At 34.3% G+C, this 25,908-nt stretch overlaps 4 protein-coding genes across 6 annotated transcripts; 3 read left to right on the top strand and 1 right to left on the bottom strand.

The window, feature by feature from the left end:
• Positions 1-1,061: 1,061 nt before the first annotated feature.
• LOC140973239 (ubiquitin-ribosomal protein eS31 fusion protein-like) lies at positions 1,062-1,757 on the top strand. Its single transcript, XM_073435889.1, has one exon. The coding sequence runs from the start codon at positions 1,113-1,115 to the stop codon at positions 1,581-1,583; it is 471 nt and encodes a 156-aa protein (XP_073291990.1). The 5' UTR covers positions 1,062-1,112; the 3' UTR covers positions 1,584-1,757.
• A 2,485-nt stretch (positions 1,758-4,242) lies between these two features.
• Positions 4,243-10,557, top strand: LOC140973238 (flowering time control protein FCA-like). Of its 3 annotated transcripts, XM_073435887.1 has the most exons (13): positions 4,243-4,488; positions 4,570-4,640; positions 4,731-4,809; positions 5,662-5,744; positions 5,848-5,905; positions 7,210-7,286; positions 7,712-7,778; positions 8,126-8,205; positions 8,284-8,345; positions 8,729-8,795; positions 9,599-9,763; positions 9,875-9,997; positions 10,442-10,557. In XM_073435887.1, exons 1-12 carry the CDS (start codon positions 4,293-4,295, stop codon positions 9,968-9,970), a joined length of 1,101 nt encoding a protein of 366 aa, XP_073291988.1. In that variant the 5' UTR covers positions 4,243-4,292; the 3' UTR covers positions 9,971-9,997; positions 10,442-10,557. The 3 variants fall into 3 exon arrangements, with proteins under 3 accessions (XP_073291988.1, XP_073291987.1, XP_073291989.1); XM_073435886.1 differs by lacking the exon at positions 10,442-10,557 and having other exon boundaries at positions 9,875-10,133; XM_073435888.1 differs by lacking the exon at positions 10,442-10,557 and having other exon boundaries at positions 4,244-4,488; positions 5,848-5,899; positions 9,875-10,132.
• Positions 10,558-15,784: 5,227 nt separating this feature from the next.
• On the bottom strand, positions 15,785-19,051 carry LOC140973237 (stachyose synthase-like). Its single transcript, XM_073435885.1, has 4 exons — positions 17,408-19,051; positions 17,135-17,312; positions 16,685-17,052; positions 15,785-16,600 (listed from the first exon to the last, which is right to left on the bottom strand). Exons 1-4 carry the CDS (start codon positions 18,887-18,889, stop codon positions 16,031-16,033), a joined length of 2,598 nt encoding a protein of 865 aa, XP_073291986.1. The 5' UTR covers positions 18,890-19,051; the 3' UTR covers positions 15,785-16,030.
• Positions 19,052-25,047: 5,996 nt separating this feature from the next.
• LOC140971995 (uncharacterized) lies at positions 25,048-25,896 on the top strand. The gene has a single exon (XM_073434465.1). The coding sequence runs from the start codon at positions 25,048-25,050 to the stop codon at positions 25,894-25,896; it is 849 nt and encodes a 282-aa protein (XP_073290566.1).
• The last annotated feature ends 12 nt before the right edge of the window (positions 25,897-25,908 follow it).

The raw sequence follows: 25,908 nt of genomic DNA, 5'->3' as shown, positions 1-25,908 counted from the left end.
AAAACACATGAGGAGGATATTCTCCGATAAGTACAAGATTCGTGAGTATTATAACCAAAATAATTAAAAATAACTTTGTGAAAGCCATCTTCTTTTTTCTTCAAAAATTTGATGAAGAATAATTTTAGAGAAGAAGAGAAAGTTGGAGTGATTGAATGTGTTTGTGAGATCATATTTATAGGGCAAAAACTAGCCGTTTTGTTACCGTTTATGACCGTTGGTGTACAAGAAAATAAATGTATGTATTTGTATAATTTTATGGTAATAATATGGTGTATATAATATTAGTAATGTTTTAAATAATTATGTATATCATATCACAATATTATAATGAAATGTCATAAGATATTTTGTTTAAAAATCTTATAGGCTTTTATACTTGTCGTATCCCTTACCGGGAGTGTGGGATATCGTCTTAACATCCTCCCAGGATTTATAACAAGTTTTTTGAAAAATTTATTTTATTATTTATAATAACATTATATTATATAGTAAATATATAAACAATAAATAAATAAACAATAAAATAAATATTATTACTTTTGTTACCTTTTTCTTCTGTTTTGGAGCTTGGAAAAATATGGAGGACTTTTAGAGCTTCGTGCTGATAACGTGTTGTGAAAAAGTAAAAATTTACGGTAAAAAATAAAAATCTCAAACTCTCAAAAATTATCACATTACACACTTTATAATATTTTTCTCTCAACTCAATTGTGATTTTCTTCACAAATGAGAGATCTATTTATAGAAATTTTTTACAAATAATCCAAAAATAAATTACATCATTACCTTCATCATCACACACAAATTTCAATATTCAACACCTAATTTTACCTAATTTTCAACATTCAAATATTCAACATTCAAATATTCAATACACACATTTTAAATATTATTTTTCAACAAATCTTTCTTTTTTTGTGAAAGATAAATATTTTTCTGCTTAAAAAGAAAAAGAAAAAATTTTGAGTGGGCTTTCTTTACCTCATCAGGCCCAGATTTGATTTCTCACTAAGCCCAACCATTTAGCAGAAGCCCTAGCGCGGTTGAAATAAAGCCGCCAAATCCTACCCAAATCGTCTGATTTCCTTCGCCTCAGAACCCAACGCAAGATGCAGATCTTCGTGAAAACCCTAACGGGGAAAACCATAACCCTCGAGGTGGAATCCTCGGACACCATCGACAACGTCAAGTCGAAGATCCAGGACAAGGAGGGCATTCCGCCGGACCAGCAACGCCTCATCTTCGCCGGGAAGCAGCTAGAGGACGGCCGCACACTTTCCGACTACAACATCCAGAAGGAGTCCACCCTCCACCTCGTCCTCCGCCTGCGTGGTGGTGCTAAGAAGCGTAAGAAGAAGACCTACACCAAGCCGAAGAAGATCAAGCACAAGAAGAAGAAGGTCAAGCTCGCCGTTCTCCAGTTCTATAAGGTGGATGACTCGGGAAAGGTGCAGAGGCTGAGGAAAGAGTGCCCCAACGCAGAGTGCGGTGCCGGTACTTTTATGGCGAATCATTTTGACAGGCACTATTGTGGTAAGTGTGGACTCACTTACGTGTACAATAAGGCTGGCGGCGATTGAGAATCGGATGCTAGGAAGCGCTTGATTTCTATATCATTCGAATTTTTATTGGTGATACTATCCACAATATCGCTTTTCCATTGTTCTTAATCAAAATGTTAGGTCTACTGTTGTTGTTTGATATACTTATGATATCTGATCGTTTTAGTTAAATTTTACTTGATTTGCCATCAAGATATGTTCTCTTTGCGGTTTACTAGTTATGGTTCATGCTAACCATATGGGTGTTGTCTTTGTCTTCTCGGCACATTTGTGTGTTAGTGTGTTAAGTGCTGATATAATCTTGGTTACCCATTCAACCATGACGAATGGATGAGTAAGTTAGGACTTAGGTCACGAGTCATCTGCTGGGTGCATGAGTACGTTATCCATATGATAGCATCAACCAAGCTGGTTTGCTGATAGAGAGTTTTGATTCTTATCATTTACAAACAATTTATGAACTAAAAAGTCTGTAATAGCTCAAATCTTTTTGGGACAGGCATGTACTTTTGTTGTAAAGGTGTAATTTTTTTGGTTTTTTGGCTTCCGTTTAATCATGCAACGATCTGGACTCGCATAGAACTCTATATTTAGTTTAAGGATTTCAGTTTTACCGAGCTTAGATTTGTATTCTTTTTAGCTCTGCTTGAATTTGTTTCTTTTGTTACAAGAATGTCTCCGTTGAATAGTTGTGCACGGGTTAGTGTCATGGTGTGCATGTATGATCCAGTCCAGATGCTAAGATGGGTGTGATCCGGCTTAATTTCATCCACTGGAATCGATTGTGGAGCAAACGGCTATTGGATCCCACATGAATTCATGTGGAATTTTTGCTGAGCGGTTGGCCTATGCGGCTATGCTCCACCTGATCGGCGGAGGTGAGGCGTTGCTGTGTTTTCTGTGCTGTCTCCTTGTTCATGTACTGGGACAGTGGCTCTTGTAATGTTAGAGCACCACCCATTTCTTTTATCGGGTTAGTATCTAATTTGGTCCTTATTTCTGAGGAGTTCCCCTATTTGAGGATCCCTATAATTATTTATTATGGGCCATAAATCATCGCATGCTTATCCTCTTGCATCTCTACTGTAATATTGAAATTCAAGATAATTACAATTAAAATTACTCTCAAGACATTTATAGAATATAAAATAAAATCCATTATTTCAAACCTTTTCATCTAAACCAAGACAATTTTCGGGGCACAAAAAAGAAGGATGAAATAGGGAAACTCCTAAAATAGGTATGAAAATGGCAATTTCTGATTTAATAATTTCGGTGGGCACAATGATTAACCTGATAAAATTTTAGAATATATGTTTATTTTTTCATTGCATTCACCCTTTTAAACTTGCCTCAATTTCAGATTATATTGTCTTATCAGTTTTTATGCACATTTCCAGTTAGCCATCTAAAAGTTCATAATATTGTTTCTTCACGTGATTTTTCGTTTATTACTTTTACTAATGAAATTACATCACAAGATTACCTAAAGTACAACTTTTCCTTGAATCCACTTCATTATTTTCACCAAGTTTTTATTCTATTTGTTTTTTTAAGAAACTTGTACATTTTCGTTTGTCTTGTCAAATTTAATCAAAATTTCGTACAGTGATATACGAAATTATATTATTTTTAAAAATATTTGAAAGAGCTTTGACTAAACAGTCATGACCAAATCAAGTGGCTTACCAGATGCTTGGAAAAGCTTCCTTAGTCATGTGATTTCAAGTTAATTCAACACATTTATTTAATTAACTAATATTTTTAAAAATAAGTAACAATAATTTCAATATTAATAAACAATTAAAATTAAAATAAATTCATTATATTTAGTTTAACTTTTATATGAAAAGTGTGTTAATTTTAGTTTGACAATATGTCTCATAACAAAATAAATAAGACAATTATATACCTAAAAATAGAGGGAAAAAAACATTAAAATATGGCATTAATATAACTTTATAAAATTTCAATATATTTAATTTCATATAATTATTTTTATATAAATGTGTTCGTAATTTTTAAAATTATATTAATATATCAATCAATCACATATATATATATATATATATAGATAGATATATGTTATTCACTTGTGAGTTTTGAGAGATAATCAAAATTAAGATCTAGAATAAACTAAATTATAAAAATAATTAAACATCAAATGTATATAATAATTAAAAAAAACTAAACTTTATTTATTAAAAACAATAATTATTATTTTTATTTATGAGCTTATACAACATTATAAATTTTTCTATTACGTAATGTAATAAATTTTTATTAAAATTTTAATAAATACAATTATAAATTTGACGAGGTTTTGTAATAAAAAATTTTGAAAAATAATTAGTGTTTACATAAATATTATTTTTAATAAAAATACAAATGAACGGTGAGTTTGAAATATTTTCATTATTAAAAAATTTTGAAAAATAATTAGTGTTTACATAAATATTATTTTTAATAAAAATACAAATGAACGGTGAGTTTGAAATATTTTCATTATAAATGTTCATCGAAATCTTTAAATTGAAACAAAAATAATTTTTGATTAATAGATTTTTATTGAGTCATTAAAAATCATATTTTGAATAACTCTATATTTTTATAGAATTTTAAAAAATAAAATTTAAATAACACATTACTTTTGGTTGACGAATATAGACACCCCAGTAAATTAACATTTGTTTTTTTATTAAAAGAAAAGAAAAAAAAAGTAGTGCCATGGATGATCTCCAACGCCGCGCCGATAACTTCACTCCGCCGCCGCCGTTTACTTCAGACGCTAGTCAGCTGCATCAACTCCCCCACGAGCAAACTTTCAAAGGCGAGCAGAATCAGTTACCTGACTTCCACACTAACACCAGTTTCAGTCACGTTCCGCCTCAATCATGTCAAAAGAGACAATTTTCTCGCATCAGTAATAGCGTGTCTTCAATTTTTTTGCTGATTAATATTTATCCAGTCTGTTCACGATTTCTCACAACGAAATTTTCCACAGATGGTGTTGATTACGGCGGTTTCGTGAAGCTATATGTGTCGGGAATTTCGAGAACAACAACTGAACAAGATGTACGTGGCTAAACTAACTGAATTACGCTGCATTACACGAGGAATGTGAATGCCAAATTCAGGAATACTTTTTGTGTCTTTTAACTTCAGATTGACGCCGTTTTCGGTGAACATGGACATATCGTTGAGATTGTTCTTCTCAAGGATAAGGTGACCGGTTTACAGCAGGGTATGAAGTAACGGTACCCTTAAATGATATTGTTTTGCGCCAACTTTTATTTTGAAGATTTATATGTGATTTGAAACGCACATTGCTTATATTTGAAACTATGATGAATCCTAGTTAAATGCCGTATTTTTGCTGCCATTTTGGCGTGGTTTTTTTGGATGTGATTGTAGTCGGTTTTGATTGGTGTCGTCCTTGTATTAATAGCCTCAGTACTTGATAATATGAATTAATCGCCCTATTGCTCTAAGTTAAGGGGTTGGAATATGAGTTAGTGGTTTTGCTAGATTTCTCTGAGTTTGGAGACATAAATATCAGAAACCTCGGTGTACCTAGGTTAAGGTGTGGTGCAAACCTGAGGTGCAATACTGAAACCTAGGCACAAGCTGAGTCACAGTTCTTTGGTGAAGCATATGCCTGCTTATATACTAATGGCAGTTGTTTTATTGCCATCATATTATTTTTGAAGTTCATATTGGATGCCAGAGACATAAATGTTTGGACATCTAGAATTTAGAACATTGTAATTAATGACCACTCTCCAAGGCACCTATGTTTGTTTGTGAGTCTTGTACCTTTAGTGTTAACTATGCTTGTGGGGCGTGTATCATTTCTCCAAGATTCAATTTAAAATGGCATGCATTTGGTCTTCCTTGATTTTAAGAATTTTCTTATAAGAAAAGACCATAAAACCGCATGTTACGCAGATTATGTGATCGACTTTCAATGCTGTTTTTGCTCAGTTGATTATGTTCACCTTTCCAGATGTTGCTATTCCTGGAAGCTCGATTCTTATTCTGATTTCAATATAGATGAAGATGAAAAAAAATTCTTGATTTTTGTTGCTCATTCTAGAATGCTGCTTTGTGAAGTATGCAACAATAGAGCAGGCTGAGCAAGCTATTTGGGCTTTACACGGTCAATTTACTTTCGGCAGGGTTAGTTATCAAATATTGCTGAGATCTATGAAGAGTGTATTTTCTTAAATGCAATTTTCAGTCCTGTATCGTCTGATATGATTATTATCTCATTTTCTTTCAGGGGATGACTCCTATAACAGTTAAATATGCAGATGGTGAACGAGATCGCATTGGTGCTTGTATTCTAGCTTCAATCACTATTTTGTTTAGTTTGGATTTCTCCAATTTCTCTCTCTCTATGTTACTCAAGGATTTAGGCTACTACAAGTTTCCTACACCTTACTTCCTCGAGATATTAGTTTAGAAATTTTATTTATTAGGAAAATCTGTAAGTCGTTTCCCATTCACTCACCTTAATGCTACGATTTTCTGGCACAATGCTAGAGGTTTGAACATAGAGTGGAGATATTTTTCTCGAATTTTGTCACATGGTTGTAGTTTAACTCTTATCGAAATTGTTGTCTTCCACGGAATCATGCTGAAATTGTGGGCTGTGTTAGTTTTACCTGCAATAACTATAAACACTGATGGCTTCAGGGACTATAGAACTGTGTGATGAGTACTGCAGTGTTTTAGTCCTTCAGAATTTTATTTCTTTTTTGTTTCAATTTATCACTGATGCTCTTCCTTAGCTGCTTTAACTTAATCCTAATAAAATTTTTAGCACAACTTAATCGTGATTAGAAGCTTGCACTTTTAGGGTTAGGGAATTCAGATAGTTATTTTCATGAATTTGTGTTTCACTTATAAAAAATCGATGTTATTTTTAAGACAACGTGGACCATAAATTCTATGAAATTATTAATACAATATTTTATCACTAGTTGTAACATTGCAGTTCAAATCTTTTGAGTAGTACAGTAGTTTAAGTGCGAGGTTTTGATATTATTGCACATAGGCAACCAGACATAATAGTAGGGCCATTTTTTATTTTTTTATTTTTTTTTATCTCTGACGAGCTCTAACTCCATAAGAAATCGATTATTTGTTTACACATGGGGTATATTTAATGTTCGTTTAAATGATCCACCTCATTGTTGTTCATTTGTTATTCATAAATTTTGTTAATATGTTTTCTTACAAATCACGTTGAACGTTACTGTAACAGAGGTGGGGGTCACCCGCGTCTGTCTGACAGTGGCCTAGTGATGTTCTATTTTACCATTACACTGAATGTCATTAAAATTTAGCAAGTTAATTTATCAAATGTCATTTTTAGTCACATATCCAATTAGAATGAAAATATGTGTCTTCTTCACATTTTAGGATTTTATCACCAAACCCTTTATAAACAGTGTACTTTATGAACAGTTTAAGTTTCCTGCTCATCATGTTATAAATCGAAATTTCTCTAGTGCATTTTGTTAATTTTCTCATGCCTAGATTATTTAGAATTGTTTGCTTTTGACTAAGATAAAAATTTACGCCAAGACTACATTTTTTGCATAGATTCTTTCTAATCTGATGTCTCTTCCATTTGTAGGCAACTTTTCTGCGCATGTCCTTAAGTTGTATGTCAACTACTTGAACAAACAGGCTCAGAAATGGGAAATTGAAGAAGTATGTACCTTGTTAAAGTTTGTCAGTGATAGGTCTTATCTCTCCAGTCTTCTCTGGTATCTGTTAGCTTGTCTCCGTTGTAATGCATTTGAATTCACTTAAATTTTTACTTTGTACCTTTTGCTCCCATCAGTAAAACATGTTGTTCCTTGTGATGTTGCTCTATAAGAACTCCGTTTTGCATCACTTGTTTTTGAACTTGAACATATCATGTGACAACTTTAAATTTCTTTTTTATTGACTTTTGCGGACTATGGACAGGCACTTTTTTTTAGCATGACGTGCAATTGGCATTCTGCATTTTCAAATTCTATAATGTTACTGTGTTCATGAAAACTAACCTGTTTGTACAATTGCAATAGAGAGAGAATTTTAGCAAATGATTTTTTCCTCTTCATATTCTGAGTGAATGCTTCTATTGCCAGATATTTTCTCCATTTGGTATTATTGAAGATATTTATATTATCCGGGATGAATTCAAGCAAAACCGCGGTGTGTACTTTGTGATTTCTCTTGGTCTCTTCCACAGCTAAGTTATTTTGGAGGTGTTTGGATTGGAAAGATTTGTTGGATTTTGAATTTCAAATCTTTAATCATTAAATCATTTGGATAGTTTTCGAATCCATTGACTTGAAAAACTAGTAATTTGAAATCTATTATTTAAAATCAATTCATCAAGTCCATTGTTTTCATCCACAAATATTTTATCAAAAGATTGTAAATTATTCAGTCCCCCTACCTTTTCACATGTTCTTACTTGCCTCTTGAATGCTTTGCAAAACCCTTGTATGTAATTGGATGATTCACGTTTTTCCTCAATACTTTGTATCATGTTCAAGGATGTGCATTCATCCAATATTCTTGTCGAGATATGGCAATTGCAGCAATTGAGGCTTTACATGGATCATATGTGATGAGAGTAAGCTTTTATGCTTATTTGTGTATTTTCCTATCTCACCTTAAAATTAATTTACCTAAGATACTCGTTTCGATTCAGGGGTGTGATCAACCATTGGTTGTTCGATTTGCAGATCCCAAGAAGCCAAGGGTAGATTCTAGGTATCATGTTATAAGAGAATATTTTCTACTTGTATTTTGTTTAATCGATACCTGCAAATGTTGTATGGTTTGAACTGTTTCTTTTGCAAAGTTTCATGATTAGAAGAGATTGTCTAGCCGCATGCGCATGCCGTTGCTTACGGAATATTCCTTAAACAGCTTTGGTTCTTCGATCAAATCGAGCATTTTAGTGGAAACAATGATTTCTTTCAAAGTTTTTGCCATTTATATTCGTGTTTTGTGTGTTTGCTTAAGGAACCATTATTTGTGTTCGGTCCTTGACCATAAATCAGTTGTGTCCTTAGTCTTGGTCTGCATGGGTGACTTTTTGTCAGTTTCTATATTGTTCATCACCACCATGTCTTGATTTGATTTTCCTCCAGGCCCACTTCATATCCGAACTACCCCTCTAGCGGGAATATGATGCCAAATGAAATGCAACGGAGCAAGGTGAGTAACCTTGGCCACCTTTGTTTCATTGCCTGTTTCACCATATCTTACAACTTGAAGTTTGGTGGTGGTGTCATTTGTTTGATAAGCTTCAATTTTCATCTAGCTCTTTTTCCCTAGAACTTTAGCAGCCGTAAGAAGACTTCCCTGAAACATAATAAAGCTTTGGAATTGTACAACATAGTTTGCAAGTTCCGATTAGTTGCTGGAGCACCTTTGCTGTGTGATAACAATGTCTTGTTTGAATATCTTGGGCCTTGTATGCTTCTGCTTATCCAGATTCCAGATGTCCCCTCCTTTCAGTTCTAGCCCACTTTCTGGCTGGGTGAAAAGTTTTTGCTGACATGCCTTTTTCGCCAGTTAACGTTGGTTTTGTTACATTCTTGGATTATTATAATCCATGCTAGGCTTTAGACCACACATCGCATTTTATAATAGCTCGTGTTAAATTTACTAGACATGCAGAGAAATAGCAGTGATGCCCAAGGTTACATCTTCATATTGTCGGCCATCGGCCTATTTCAGTATCCTATTTGTAATGTTTAATAACTTGCTATGATCCTGAGTGTCTGAATGTCACCCTCTGATTATATGGCAACTTCCTTCAATATTTTTACTTTTAATATTTAAATGATGGTATTGATTGCAGTAATTATCTATTGGTTCCAATTTTGAGAGCCATATATAGTAGTGCATCCTTATAACAAAGCTATATTTGTTGGGTACCCTCGAATTGTTGTCTCCTTATTCTGCTGGTGTTGTGTTCTTCCTTGGTTAGTAACACCAGTTGGATATATTCGCAGTCTTCGTATGGAGGATGCAAGACGACGACAACACCGAGCACCAGTAGTGCATCGGCAGCAATTGCCATGGTGGAACACCCACACCCTATAGAATGTGAGTGGAGCGAGCACATCTCTCCCGATGGAGAATTGTACTATTATAATTGCGTGACATGTGAAAGCAGAGTAAGGATTCCTTTATTTTTCTTTATATGTTTTTATATTCATTGGAATTAGAGTTAGACTATATTTATAAGTTGGACATTTATGGTGGATGGATAATAATATGACAAACAGTGGGAGATGCCTGAGGAGTATGAACTTTATGAACAAGAAATTGACAACAAGGAACAGCAGCAACTACCGGAGATGCACGAAGCTCAATTGGTGTAGCGGAGCGCACAATTTCTCGACACAGCTGTGTGATCTGTGAATGGAATTGTTGAGACTGGTTGTTTCTTGCGAACAAAAACCTTGTATTGCCCCCTTTCTTGTGAAGAAGTCTTGTATCTGTTTTGATACACACCAGTTAATGTAAGAAGAAATTTAAATTTTTGAGATTTTAGTAAAAAAAATTTAAGAGAACGTAAAATACAGGCTCAGAAGTTATATTGAAGAGTAGGTCTCTTGTGAGACGGTCTCACGAATCTTTATGTGTGAGACGGATCAATCATATCGATATTCATAATAAAAAATAATACTCTTGCCATAAAAAATAATATTTTTTCATGGGTGATCTAAATAAGATATTTGTTTCACAAAATACGATCCGTAAAATCGTATCTCACAAATTTTTTCCATGTTATTATTTCACAAAAAATAATTTTTTAAATATTTTTTAAATATCTGACTAGTGGCTTGCAGCCTTGGATGTCATTCGTGTCCATTTCTCAGCAGCATATTTGGATCCAAATGATGGCGGTGGCAACCAAAAGTTACAAGTTATGATAAAATTGGAATATTCTTCCTTTTAGGACCACAACATTTATCCAGTATGGATACATTTATTTGCTCCTATCTACATTTTTCATCGAGTTTTCCTTATTTCATCATAATTTTAGATGATAGATATGTTTAACGAAAATTAAGGTTTTAAATGGTAAAAAACAAAATTTTTTTAAATACGGAAATATTATCTCAGTCATTCTCAAAAAGAACTTTTAACTGGTAGCAATGCTGATTAAATGATTATATATTATAATAATAATATTAAATAATAAAAAAATTGTTTTCAAAAAATAGTAGCTAATATGGGCATGTTTACGTAAATAAAATCAATTAATATATTCGAGGAAACCGATTATAAGGTCGATGACTCGTAATATATTTTATATCAATATCTTAAATTTAAAACGATATATCGAATTTTAAATCAATGAAATTGTTGAAAATAAGAGTTGAAATTATTGAATGTTGAAAATAAGAGTTATAAATATTGAAAATTAGTGTGTGATGATGTATGTAATTATGTATTTATTTTTGGATTATTTCCAAAGAAATTTTATAAATAAGTCTCTCAATTTGTGAAAAAAACATAATTGAATAGAAAATTTTTTATAAAATGTATAATTTAATATTTTTTGTGAGTCGAATTTTTATTTTTTACCATGAATTTTTACTTCTAACATAAATAACAATATCTGGAAAAGAAAAGAACACATATGATAAAAGAAATATCAGCTGGCACATCAAGGGGGTGGTGTGGTGGGACTCTTAAATTAGAGTCTTAACATTTACTATATATTATCGGTTGAAGGACTAAAATGCAATTGAAAGAGTCGAACCTAAATTTTGTGCGTTTCAGCATTTTCGGTGATGACGCTTCGCTTCATCATTGAGGTATTTACTATATATATATATATATAATTAGGGTTTCTTGCAATTTGGGTAATTGTTAGCCGACGTTGACAAATCTTGCTGTTTTCGTTGGCGGTGAATGAAATATGGGAGATGCAGGGAAGAGGCATATTTCGAGTTTGTCCGTGAACCTAATTAAATTCAACACATATCTCCAATATGTGGGATTTGGATTTCAATTTTCGATTTCCCTGATTGGGTGATTCGGTGTGTAGGTGTTAGATTCACGCACAAACTCGTAATATGTCTTTCCAATTGAATTCGGCCTCGCTTATGATCCGTTAGTTTTCGTCAATCTCAGCAGCAAAGGCGGTGGCTTTGTGGCTGTAGAGCTTTTATGAATCGGGTGAGTTCCGCAGATCAAAGACGCTTCTTTGATTACTTGTTAGTCATGACATCTAATTGTGTTCTCGACAAGCGATATCTGTAGTGTGTATCAAGAAATATGGTTTCTTTGTCCGTTTAATTTGTCAACGAAGTTTGTCTTTGGTGTGTTCACCTTGTTTATCAACATATATTTATTTTTTGCAGATGAAGTCGGAAGAAAAGTTTCGTTTTTTATCCATTAAATGTTCAATTTTACTTAAATAATTTGATTGCTTTTTGAAATTTGGTTGCTTAGCAACTATTGATTTAACCAAGGAACCTTCTGGCTTTCTCACTGAGGTATGTTTCAGTACAGATGCGAATTGCTGGCTTCTAAGTGCATATTGTGCAACACGGAGTTCCTTTGTGCAACACGTAGTTTCTCATACTCCTATTTCCCTTCCTTACACCTGTCTTCTCTTGTGCTTTTATTTCATTAGCCTTGATTTGTATTGGAAAAGAGTAACCATGCCCCTAATTGGGAAATTTAGGGAAAAGGAGTCCATGGTGACTTATTTTAAAAATAAATCCACAAGTCAATTTACGTTAATGTCTTTTTTCTGTTTAATCGTAAATACACTATTAATTTAAACTCTTAACATTAAATCCATTCATTTCATTCAGTCAACTTCAAACTAGTTTTTTTTTCGTCGACCCCCTTCCATTTCCTTTTCGGCGACGATTCTCAACGCAAATCGTCTTTCTCTTTTCGACTCGCTTGAAGAAGAAAAAGGGTCGACCCACGCTTGGTTCGACCAAAAAACAACGTGGGTCGACCGCAACATTTTGGCTTGTTTTTGCTAAAACTCGTAGGCGCCGGTTTTTGCTAAAACTCGTGGCAGGGGTCAATAAGTGCATTATATTTGATTTGCAGCGAAGGCATGACCCTAACTACGAAGCTCTGAATGAGGACATAGAGCTTATACTTATCAACGCTGCCCGTCTGTTATCCCTTGTTGGGAACAATCCACCCTGAGTAGATATTTTTTAGTCTGTAATATGTTTGATAATCATTGGATATTGTATTGATCTTTTAATTATTAGACATTGTATTGATCTTTTTAATTTTAATTTAAGTATTTATGGTGGAATTTTGTTGTTGGTCAGTTTTTGGGTCGATCCTGGTGATTTTTGGGTCGACCATATTGCTTCTGGGTCGACCATGTTGATCCAAGTTGATCTCTGGGTCGACCAAGTTGATCTCTGGGTCGACCAAGTTGATCTCTGGGTCAACCCATGTTGTTTTTGGGTCGACCAATGTTGCTTTTGGGTCGACCCTTTTTCTAACATATGAATCCATAGATTTGACAAATATGACCGATAATTACTTAATTTTGACGGATAATTACACAATTTTGACCAATGTTGCATGTTTTTAACATATGAATCACATAATTTCACAAGTATGTTCTATAATGTTACATGATTATGTTACATGTTATAACATATGAGTCACAATATCACAACTATGTTACATGTGTTTTGACATATAAGCCACAATTTCATAATTATGTTATATGTTTGAACATATGAATCACAATTTCACAATTATGATATATGTTTTAACATATGAATCATAATTTCACAACCATGTTACATGTAAACATATGAATCATAATTTCTCAAATTTCACAATTATTTTATATGTTTTAACATATGAATCACAATTTCATAACTATGTTACATGTTTTAACATATGTATCACAATTTCACAATTATGTTACATGTTTTAACATATGAATCACAATTTCACAAGTATGTTATATAATATTACATGTTTTAACATATGAATCACATATTTAGCTGGGTCGATACAAAGTAGCATTTATGTAGCAAACAAGGGTCGACCAAGGTTCCCGTCTTTGGGTCGACCTTGTTGTTTTTGGGTCGACCCTTGTTGTTTGCTTTTGGGTCGACACAAAGCTGTAACTTTGGGTCGACCCATGTTGCTCTGGGTGGACCATTTATATATCATCGCTTTACTCACTTCTCATTTACCATCGAAATAAACAACGATGACTCTAGGCATATCTTACAAAATTCAACAAAAATTAAGAGAATAAAATAATTAGAATAAACAAAAATTAATTAAAAAACAAACATAAATAAGCGTGGCACACCAGGTTGACCCATAATTATGATGGGTCACCAAGAAGAGATTCTTCTTGATCGACCAACATAATTTTGGTTGACCAAGAAGAATTGACCTTATGTTGGTCGACTAAGAAATGAGCAAGAACATGTTGGGAGTAGACAGGGGGTGGTGAATTTGGATTTAATGTAATGTGGAAGCAATTGAAGGGGTAGATAACTGTTTTAATGGTTTTATTTGGGGAAGAAGGGTAAATGTCTCGTAAATTTTAATTGGGGGAAGATGTGTGTCTGACCGAGAAGAAAAAAAAGAGGAAAATTAATTAAGTTAAAGAGTTTAATTGCAGTTAGTGTAATAATCAAAAGTCAACTCTTTGTTTCTTAAAAAAAATCAGAGTCCTTGTTTTTTAATTACTTTATATCTCACTCCTACTTTTTTAATTGGCCCCCATATAATTAGAATCCATACCGTTGCATTTGGATTGATGAAATTTAGCTATACAGATTTGAAATTTCGTCCAAATCCACTGTGTATGTGCGACAAGAATGCAATTGAAATCCATTGTTCTAAGTTCAATACATTTTAATTCATGTGTTGGTGCATTTAAAATCCCAATTTTAAATACCCTCATAATCCAAAACTTGGCATGATAGAATAGAAATTCGTATGAAATGCTGGTGTACTGTTGGTTATTAATTTTAAATACCCTCATAATCCAAAACTTGGCATGATAGAATAGAAATTCGTATGAAATGCTGGTGTACTGTTGGTTATTATATACATGGTAAGTAATTTAGGAAAATCAGAAGAAAAATAATTGAAGGATTCATGAGTGAAATAACTCACATGTTGAAGCACTGAATAAAAATTCAATTTAGTTTGAGTTGGTTTATCTTCACTCTGTTGAAGAACTTAGCTGGGAACAGTATTCTGTATTATTTTTTCCTCATTGATTCCTTGATCTCAATCGACCTAGATGATGTACATGATAAATTCTATGATAAATTCCATTATGTTCGACTGCCTTGTGCAGATTCATAAACAATACGAGCTTATGTTACTGTCATTTTCTTTTCTCCTCTTCTCCCCCCGCCCTTTTTGGGTTAAATTTTAACAAAATGGTATGAGCCCTCTCCATCAAGTGTCCCATCGCCATATCCTGAAAATCTGATGTATGCTATCTCAATATTTTTATCTTCTCATCAAAACTAATTCCTACAAAAAATGCATACGCTAGAGTTTTGCTTTCCAAAAAGAAATAGCCTAAGAGATAAGTGCTGCACCAAATCGAAGATGTAGTTGCCTGTGCCGCAAATCTAAAGTCGGATCATGAATGGGTTGAGTGGTTTGAGTATATGAAGCAAAACGAAAGCGGAAAGCTCAAAAACTCTAGCTATGANTTTTTTTTTTTTTTTTTTTTTTTTTTTTGTGTAGGAGAGGAAATGAGAGAAGGGATGAAATTCTATTCTGAAAGCTGGAAACGCAAAAATCGAGATCTTTCCTGTGTCTTGTCTAGCGCTAGACAAATTAAAGGCTTGTCCGTATGCGGTGCTGGACAGCTCGCACAGCACGAAGCTTCCGCGGAGGAGCTTGTCACGCTCCAAGCATACTGATACTAAATTGGAAAATGTACTTGTCCACAAAAAGGAAAATGCACAGCTTTGATGACCTTTATTAACATAATGGATTCTACAACCGAAGTTGGATAGTGAAACAAAATTTATCATATTTAGTTACAAAAAGTAGGAGACCGTATGCCGCTAGTTCAAGATTTATTTGATGCACTATCCGTGGTTGTTGAAACTAGTAGGTAATGGCGCCTCGAATCAAAATATTCTTTGGAATATAATGGGTTAAGGACATTTGGAATGATATAAATAGCCAAACACGAATGATAAGCACATTGCTTAAATAAGCATTTAATTAATTGGATTCAGTACAAATTGATAGGATGTCCATGAATAACAATCAACTGAAGATCCTCCCACGGCCGTCAGTCTGCCTTGCTGGGTCATTATTGCATATAAATCCACTAAGCACTTTCATTTGTGTAGAAATAGATGTTGATACTTTTTTGTTATTAGCATAATAATAATGATAATATATATTTATTGCATCCCAAGATCTCAGAGTCACATTCAAAAAATAAAAGCTACATTAGAAATGCCACCACACTCTTGGTTCCAAGAAACGTTCAATCCCAGCTTCCCGTTTGACCACTCAAATCCAACCTCAACTCCGTTCAGGTGTGATTTCTTAGGCGGAACACTGGAATATGCCAAAAAGTTACCTCCACCCTTCACTTCAATCTTGGCTATCATCCCATCATACAACAGTCCAAGTATTGTCCCTCCGCTGTTAAACAAGTTGGTTAATCCAATTGGTGCGAATTTGACTGCATTGGTACCAACTCCCAGGTTCTTGATAGGCACGAAGCTGAAAATCTCAAATGTAGAAGGCTGAATTGTGATAGGAATGACATCAGATTGTGGAGTTGCTAAGAATAGTTTATGTGCCTCGGTAAGATAGACTGCATATTCCTCAGCTTTCCCCATGTCAGCAGCTTCAGTCTTTTGATCCCATTCAATATCACTTACGTGAACTGTTCCAGACATTGGGTGGTAACAATGGGAGTATCCCTTAATCCTTTGTTCCTTTGGGTCCCATCCAGCACCTTGGCAGTTGAAAGCACCAACAACACCTCCATACTGTATGATACAATTTTTTTATATCAGTTTTAATATCTGAAATAATGGATAATGGAGTAGTTATTAGCTAATGCGTGAACGCACCTTGTTAAAGTTCCAGATCTTTAGAATGGTTTTGTCATCAAAGAGAGGGTTCTTAAAGAGGCAGTCTCTTGTTGGTAGAGCATAGTAGATGCACTTGGGAATGGTGCTGTCAGGGAACACCAACTTATTGAGAAGATCAAAATCGTGACCACCCAAAGAATCACTAACATATACAGGGCCTCCACAAATGGCCCTTGACCCAGCATGGAACTTCGCACATAAATGGTCTGATTGAAACATGTCCCAATCTGGCTGGATGAATTGACCCATCCACATACTGTTATAAGCACAGTGGATCATATGGACACCTTGTAGCCAATAAACTCCCATTGGATCACCATTAGGATCTTGAAACCAGAAGTCGTCCCCTGTTTTTATTCATTATATTACAGAATTACTTTTAATGAATAACATGTATAAAAGAAGTTGCGGATTTTCTTTCCTTCTTACCAACTCTTCCCATAGATATCTGCTCAGTTCCAAGGAAAAAGAAGTCATTGCACTGCTGCATGCTTGAAATGAGTCCGGTCCCATTGAAGTTCTTTGCAAGAGATCTGGACAGCCCCTTATAGTAAGTCTTGGCAATATCAACCCTGCCACCATAATCTTCGGACACATATTCAAGATCCTTTTTGAAAGATGAAATTTCGTTAGTTTGATCATTCAAAAGTTGAAAGTATAGGAACCAGCAAATGTTTAGGAAGATAACTTGATATTGCTTACATGAATGACATCAACTTTCACTCCAGTGATTCCGACTTTGGCGAGGTAAGAATGCATAGAGTCATAGAAATCATCGGCTTGATCAGGATGCACAAGTCCGATTGAACCTTCAATAATTTTTACCACCGCAAGATCTGTCATGGTTCCGTCGAGTCCGGGTGACAATTTGCAAGGCACAACCTTGGAGTTCAAATGAGTTGCACCTGGTCTGACCCCTCCCCATGCACCACACAATGCGTGCCAGACATATATATCATCCAGTCCTTTGAATGTTGTCCTCAAATCTTTAGTGAATGCTTTCATTCCAGAATTTTGTAACTTGCAAGAGCAACTTGAACACTTTCCGCTCGAACCCTTTTCTTGTTCTTCTTCTCCGCCAAACATCGCATCCAATTCTTTTGCATGTCTCTGAATTTCAGCTTCATATTGGGATAAGTCGGTTACCCCCGATAGAGCTGCCTTGTCACGGGATTTTTCTGCAAACTCAAGCTCAATAGCCTTGTGAATCAGCATCTTCGGTTTCTTAGTATCAAAAGGAGGACGATTAGGTCCCGTAAGTGATCCACCCTCATACTTCCTGAATTTTTCGCATTCATCAAACCTGTGAAGCCTGGCAGTCATTTGAGTTCCTCCGAGTACAAGATTTTTGGTGTCCTTGGTGGGATCTTCTCCATCTTTGTTGATGCTTTGCCATCCATCATCAATTATAAGGAACCTCGGTGTGAGGCCACCATCTGCGAATTCCTTGATTCCATGCCAAATTCCAGCGGGTTCCACTGTCAAGTAAAATGCATCCCACGTGCACCAACCAAATTTGTCCACAAGGGGTGGCGCAGATTTCTCTTCAATGAGCTTGAACGTATTTAGGTGAACTCTAAGAGCAGTATAAGCCTCTTTCATCACGTTGTATGGATTATCAGACACATGAACATAGGCAATCGCATCAAAAGATGAAGATTTCACCACGGTAGACCCACTCTCAGCACATATCAATATATGACCATCTTTTCCAGGATGAAAGGCGGACCTGAAACCTCCTTCAATTATCGGAATGATGGCAACGTAAGACTTTATTTCAGGTACATCTAGCATAATCCATTGCGTTTCCATCTGTATATCGGAACCCGATTTTCCAACCCACTGAGTGGACCACCAAGTCTTGAACCTGAAAATGCTAACAAAATCCCTGTTCGTGAATTTCCCCAAGGAATTGGTTTGGCGATCGGAGGATTCACGCTGGCTGAATCCTAGGAACGCACCCTTGCTAGACAGGGACTGGACGCGCTGGAACAGTGGAAGTGGAGCTTCTGAGGATTGGCAAACGGAGGAGAAACTCTTGAGAGAGACGTTGCTCGGAACTTCGGTGAGAAATGGAACACTACCCACGAAGAGCTTTCCATCAAGTAGTTGGAAAGAGTTGTCTTTTGTGCTGGATTTCAGGACACTGTGAATCGAGTTTGCGGGATCATTCGGGGGTGCCATTAAAAGGAGAGGAGGAAGGAAGATAGATTATGAATTCGGTGAGAAGGACTAAAATATGAAAACCTTAATAATCAAGAACAAAGCTTATATACTTTACTAAGCAATGAAAGCTAAGGGATCGCTGTCTCACAGTTTGCACCAAGAAAATGGCCAAGTTAATGCAGATATATATACAGGGAGAAAACAATGAAACTACATATATACACACATATTCGGGAAAAAAGAAAAAGGTGGGGCCGTGGCGGAATAAAAGAATCGATAGAAAGTCGTAGAGATAAGAGGCTTGGGCGGTTGGCTATCGGGGTGAATTTCTGGTACTGCACGCCACTTTATTCGCTCTTCTTCCTCCTCCTCTATGCCAATTCCATTGGTTTTTGGAAGCTCAGCATTAAATACATCGTTAATCACGGGAAGGGTAAATATAAATTCTGCTACTAATAAACTATCTGTCCATGCAAGGATGACGTGTCCTTCACACATATTCTTCCTCTAGCCAAAATATTCAAAGAGTGCTTTGTTGAGTCTTTTGCCACAATTTTCGGTAAAAACCAAAGAAGAAAATGCAAGTCAAAGTAACTTAATTATTTAGAATTGGATTCAGATGGAACTAAAAATTTTATAGGATGAACAGCAGAGGGAATATATATATACAATCTTTGTATCTCAAAATAATAATAATACATGATTTATCCATAATTTCATATATCGTCCCACTCAAATCCACCGGTTCAATGATCAGTTGTGTATCAACTTGATCCATATGATCAATCAGATCGACGATTGACACGAAGCTAAAGGTACGTATCTGGAAGAATATTCATAAAAGCATGCAGCAGGAACAAATGGAGATATATAATTAAAAGGCAAAAGAATATATATAAATATTATTGATACTTCCATAAGGATCCGGATCATGGATGACCCGAAAAGATAATTGGATGGTCCAGATCAAAGCCAGATATGCCGGGTATCTTCTGCATTAGCCGGGCATTATTTCTCTTCCCGGGCAGTCAAGAGCCCGGGCCCTCGTACAAGCACTCGGGCTACCTCGAGAATTGCACCACACTCGAGTGTGATTGATACAGGCTGTCTAATCTATCAGAGCAACATGGATTTGGAGTGTTCTAGAAGTCATCAGAGGTAGGGTGGCTTGACAAGACGTCAACATCAAATACTATAAGCGGTATGTATGCACACAAATCGAGGTAATTAATCCTAGATTTTCCTTCCTATAAATAGCAGGTATTAATGTCAATTATAGATTCTGAAATCCTTCATTCTCAAGCACACATATATTGTTTGTGTTCTTCCTCTACAAACCTGTTGACTTTAGCATCGGAGTGGCTACGCCGAACACCTCTCCGACGCCCATTCACGAGTTCTTTTCTTGTTTGCAGGTATTATTGAAGTCATTATCTTCACTCAAATTTCTTAAACACTAAATCACCTTTATTATCCAGTGGATTGCCCACACAAACTATACCCGATTCATCCGGATAACATCAATTATTAATAATGCATGATTTATGATATTGTAGTATGAAAACTAAAATAATGATACACACACAGATGAATACATAATATATGTCCATTGCTGTAGAAGGCGAAAGCAGTGAAAGAACCCGATTCTCAGAAAGGTAATCATACTTTTATTGGGGAATATGCATTATTGATAGATGCTTTTTTGTTGCATGCTCGAACGAAAAAATCTTTTCTCATTATTTCATATACGTGTATATATACATAATTAATTTATTCAGTGTAATTTCATACAGATCATCACAACCTGATTATATATTATTATATAATTCTTCATTTTTTAAAAAATATTTATTATAAATTCATACAGACCATTCGAAACGTAGTGAAAATATATATGTGGAAGAAATTATTGACACGCATATAATCGCACCTCAACATCCCAACAATGTTGTACCTCAGGTTTCTTGTGAGACGGTATCACAAATCTTTATCTGTGAGACGGGTCAACCTTACCGATATTCACAATAAAAAGTAATACTCTTAGCATAAAAAATAATACTTTTTCATGGATGACCCAAATAAAAGATCTGTCTTACAAAATACGACTCGTGAGACCGTCTCACACAATTTTTTGTCATCAGGTTTTTAGAGTTCGAGTCAAACTTTGAAAGTTGAACCTCTCAAAAATAGATTCGCTTTGTAAAATTAATTTGAGGTTTCAAAACTAAAATATGCAGAGTACATACACAATTATAAAAACAACTAACATATAATACTTAAAAAATTTTTATTATTAAATGAAATCGTAAGGCAAAAATATACTAAATATTTACTTAAACAGTACTTGTCATGTTGTTCTGTTAGCGAAACTATTAATTAAGTTTGCGTAATCAAGATGTTCAAGTTTTTTTCCGATTGATATCATAGTTAATTCATTCAATCTTTTTTACGACATAGTGGATCAGAGATAAGTTTTGATCAGCTTCAATTTTGGAAAAATTCTGCTTAATAGTCTCTATCCCTTTTTCCTAAACCCAACAATATCTCATTATGTGTATATTATCAAATATTGTCTGAACAAAATTTGATACTGATAACGAGCCGTTATATAGTTTAAAATTACACAATTAACCAAAATTCTCTAGAATTTATGAATCTTCATAATAAACTCACCAATAGTACTCTTCAATACAACAATTCACAATCATGATTATACCATGCATGTAATATAGCTCAAAGAAAACTCCTAAACCATATATAATTCATACAAACCATGTTTATTAATTCAGCTTACACTTTAAACCAAAATAATCATAGTATTAATACTTGAATAATTCAATTTCATTTCCATAGTTTATTTTGCCCTAATTGATAGTTTGAAATATTAAATACACAAATTTTTAGTTTACACTTTAATTAAGATATTTTAGTAAAACCTAAATTTCAAGTGTGTACTGTGTGTGTATTCGCTAAATTTTTAGTGAAGATTTGCAATCTCACATTTCACTAGTGATTTCCCTACATTTAAGCAAAAGAAAAGGAAAATAGAGTAGACGATACATTAGATAATACCTAAGCTACATATAAAATGTAATTTGGACCCCTGTTGGAAGTGGACAAGAGGCCTTTGCCTGGTCCGATCGACCTTATATCTCAAACATCGTGTTTCAATCACTCTCATGTTATGTGCAATTATTGTAGCCAACACAATGCTTTTCTTATATAAGAAAACTACTTTTTGCTTAAAAAAATTTAATCATTTGTTATTGAATCAATTGGTCAACAAACTGTATTTTGTATAATAATCTATTTTAAAATATATTAATTATAATAAAGCTAATTTAAATAATTTTAAAGTAAAAAATAAACTTTTTTTGTAATATTCATATGTTGATTTTTATATTAAATGACAATGTAAACCGAATATTCTTATAAGCAAATATTTTGTGGGAAAAAAAATCATCTAATAATCAATGCTTTAAACATTACAAAGGGTGAAGCAACTCTAGTGCATTTTGAGGTGAACGAGAACGAGTACAACATGAGATATTATATCGTCGATGATATTTATTCTATATTGGGGTGTTTTTGTGAAAACCATCCATCGACCTCTCTCACAAAAATATAGGATTTTTGCATGATATAAAGAAGAGGTGAGAAAAGACGTTGAGCAAGTATTTGGTGTACTCCAAGCACGTTGGCACATAATGAGAGGTTCATCTCGCATGTGGAATCCTATTGATTTAAATTATATAATGAAAACTTATATCATTTTCCATAATATGATTGTTGAGGATGAAATAGAAGATATGTTCGAAGATTGTGATTTCCTAGCTCAAAATGATGAATACATGCCACCGGATATTCTTCGTTCGAGAGAACCTACCATAAAGTTCAATTCTTTTCTGGAGTGACGTGTCGGTATTTGGAACTGATGTTTGCACCACAAACTTCAAAATGACTTATTGAATATATTTTGAGTTTTCATGGGGATGTATAATTAATTATGTAATTTTATTTTTTTTCCAATTATTTGTAATTTTATTTTATTTGTAAATACTTATTTATTTAATCGAATAAAAAATTAATATTTCAACATAAATAACTAAATAGTACAACATCCTCTCTACCACGTTATGTCACATTCGCAAAACCATGAGATGAAGTTATTAACACTAACATCCATATAATTTTATGTCACTTACATTCTCACATTATTGAACATGCTCCAATGCTCCATCCTTTCTCTCTTGATTTTAAAGAAAGCAACAAGTTTCTTTATGTGAAGTGGGATAGGTCGTACGATCTAACCAGCAAGGGATTGCCTTCGTAATCTTTTGGAGGGAGCTCTGTCTGGGAGGCCAAGCGGTCGGAGGTTACAAAAAAATGTTTTTATTTTTCACTCATGTTATATCAATTTAAAATTTTAGTCGACTAATTTGTATATTTTTATTTTTATCGTTTTTCATCGTATTATGGGTGAAAAAAATATCGAATTTCCAATATATCGAGATTGTCGTACCGAAAAAATACCGAATATTCGGTATGGTACGGTAACGATATGAAATTTGAAAATTTCGGTATATACCGGAATACATAAATAATATATAAAAATTTAAAATATATAATATTTTTAAACAATAAATTTATAAAATTTAAAAATATAAAGTTTTTTTTCGGTATATACCGATATCGTACTTAAATCTCAACATACTGTATAATTTCGGTATAATCGACAACACTAATTATACGTACCGAAATTTTCGGTGATATAGATATAAAATTGTACTATATTGTAATTTTCGTTACGGTATACAATTTTTGGTACGTACACCTACATTGTAGTGCTAATGTGACACTGAAAAATGATGATTTATTACCAAAAATTGCTAATGTGGATACAAATATTGTGGTTGTGTCATTATGAATTGATCGATAACCTGATTAAAAAAAAAAGGTTCAAATTTTTTCTTCGACCAAAAATATGGTTTTTTTTATAACTTGTTAGAGCTGGAACACACACTTGCACATTTTCTTCATATCCTTTAGATTCTTTACATGCATCACGCCCATATATATCAATTCATTTCACTTATCCACCACTTAAAAACTACAAATAAAATAATAGAATTAATCTCTCAATCATAATTTTATACGCATAACTTACCTATTACCTGCATATTATAATGTACTAAAATCCAAATTCATAATTATAATAATAGTAGTCAACTTAATTATAAATAATTATTATCCCACGTGTTAGGCCAAGTGCAATCTACAGTTATTAATAAAATATAGATCATTCGATCGAATTTTTGAAAATTTCTTGTTAATATTTGAATATAATAATAAAAGGAATTGGGAAATCTGTTTTTTGTCACATAGTTATTAATAAAATATAGATTCAATCGAATTTCTTGCGATTTTGATCATATATATTATCAAATTTCAAGTGTAGTCATGTATTTTCTGATTTTGACAAGTGTAGTACTTTTATCCGGAGTTCAGTGAAACTATATATCAATATCATATCATCAATGTATTGGTGTTGTGTTAGCTCTGAGTTAGAAAAAGACAAAAATTGTCGAAAAACACATAAGATGAAAAAAAAAACAATTTTTGCAAAAGAATTTTTGAAATGTTTTTCCAAAGAGAAGAACGAAGCATCGACTCGCGAAAGTTCAGACTTTTGGGGTTTTTTTTTTAAATATTTTATAAAAAAATATGTCAATAAAAAATATGATAATAGATTTATTTTATTTTTTTAGGAAAAAAATTCCCAACCTACCTCGTTTACGTGACTTGTTAAGATAATGTGATGTCAATCAACTTTATAATTAAATATTATCCAACATGTTTCAGACAGCACCAACATGCCTGCCATATTTTTCAACTCCATTTCACATATACAAACTATACAAAAATTATTATGAGACGGTCTCACGGATCAATTTTATGGGTCAAATCTTTTATTTGAGTCATCCATGAAAAAGTATTACTTTTTATGCTAAGAGTATTATTTTCATTTTGAATATCGGTAGAATTTACCTGTATCACATATAAAGATTCGTGAGTAACTCTTGAAACGAAGAACACTACTTCACCAATCGTCATAGATTGATTTGGTGTGCTTATCAGTTATCACGCCATTACTCTTAATTATAATCGTCTGCATAATGAATACTTCATCAGAAACCAGTTGCATTAAAAAAAGGGTTCCGCCGGTGAGGGAAGCGCTCCGAATCCTTACCGCCGCTCTCCTCAGCCTTATCATCCCTCTCTCATTTCTCCTTCTTGCCCGCCTTTCTGTCGCCCACTACCTCGGAATCTCCTCCTCTTATAATGGCCAGGATTCTTTTAATTTAAGATCTGTTTTCTTCTTATTCAGTTCGCAGCGCATTCTTCTCCAGGTACTGGTTTGTGTCATTACTCTGTCATGTCTAGCTCATAGCTTAACCGGGAAATTGGTTTTTGTAACACGTAAATCCTCCTCGGAGCCCTTTGCGCGATCCCATTTATACGTTGTCTGGATTCTTCTCTGCGTTTTCCATATTTGCGTGGGCCTAGGGGTTGAAGGGAGCATAGCCTCCGGGATCGACGGCTCCGTTTTTGGTCAGCAGAGGAGTTTCGTGTGTAGAGTGATATTCTTTCTTGGACTGCATGAGACAATGCTGTTTTGGAGCAGGATGGTGGTGAAGCCCGTGGTGGACGACACGTTCTTTGGTTTCTCGAAAGCTGAGGGGTGGGCGGATAAGGTGGCGATGGGGCTGAGCTTTGGTGGACTGTGGTGGTGGCGTCTGCGGGAGGAGGTGGAGGCGGTTGTCCTGGTGCCAGAGATAATGGGAATCGGCGTGGCGGGTTTCGTTTGGTGGTGGCTGAACAGTTCTACGGTGGCTGTTGGGGTGGTCATGGTGGTCAAAGGCTGTATTTTTACGGTGGGTGTCATTTTCAGAAGTAGAAATGCATTCGAAGGGGAAAGCCGGCCGGACCATCATCCTGAGAAGCTTCATAATGAACCGGTTTAGGTAAACATATAT

This window comes from Primulina huaijiensis, chromosome 3, assembly GCF_012295235.1.
Source record: "Primulina huaijiensis isolate GDHJ02 chromosome 3, ASM1229523v2, whole genome shotgun sequence".
NCBI classification, from domain to species: domain Eukaryota; kingdom Viridiplantae; phylum Streptophyta; class Magnoliopsida; order Lamiales; family Gesneriaceae; genus Primulina; species Primulina huaijiensis.
Note: the sequence above shows the minus strand (reverse complement) of the source record. Positions and strands in the feature narration are given on the sequence as shown.

Excerpts from the sequence above, each read along its gene's own strand:
- LOC140973239 (XM_073435889.1), top strand. The coding sequence starts at position 1,113 with ATGCAGATCTTCGTGAAAACCCTAACGGGGAAAACCATAACCCTCGAG.
- LOC140973238 (XM_073435887.1), top strand. The coding sequence starts at position 4,293 with ATGGATGATCTCCAACGCCGCGCCGATAACTTCACTCCGCCGCCGCCG. Across the intron at positions 7,287-7,711 it reads AGAAATGGGAAATTGAAGAA|ATATTTTCTCCATTTGGTAT; the intron begins GTATGTACCTTG and ends TTCTATTGCCAG. Across the intron at positions 8,206-8,283 it reads ATGGATCATATGTGATGAGA|GGGTGTGATCAACCATTGGT; the intron begins GTAAGCTTTTAT and ends GTTTCGATTCAG.
- LOC140973237 (XM_073435885.1), bottom strand. The coding sequence starts at position 18,889 with ATGGCACCCCCGAATGATCCCGCAAACTCGATTCACAGTGTCCTGAAA. Across the intron at positions 17,313-17,407 it reads TGAAAGTTGATGTCATTCAT|GATCTTGAATATGTGTCCGA; the intron begins GTAAGCAATATC and ends TCTTTCAAAAAG. Across the intron at positions 17,053-17,134 it reads GATATCTATGGGAAGAGTTG|GGGACGACTTCTGGTTTCAA; the intron begins GTAAGAAGGAAA and ends GAATAAAAACAG.
- LOC140971995 (XM_073434465.1), top strand. The coding sequence starts at position 25,048 with ATGAATACTTCATCAGAAACCAGTTGCATTAAAAAAAGGGTTCCGCCG.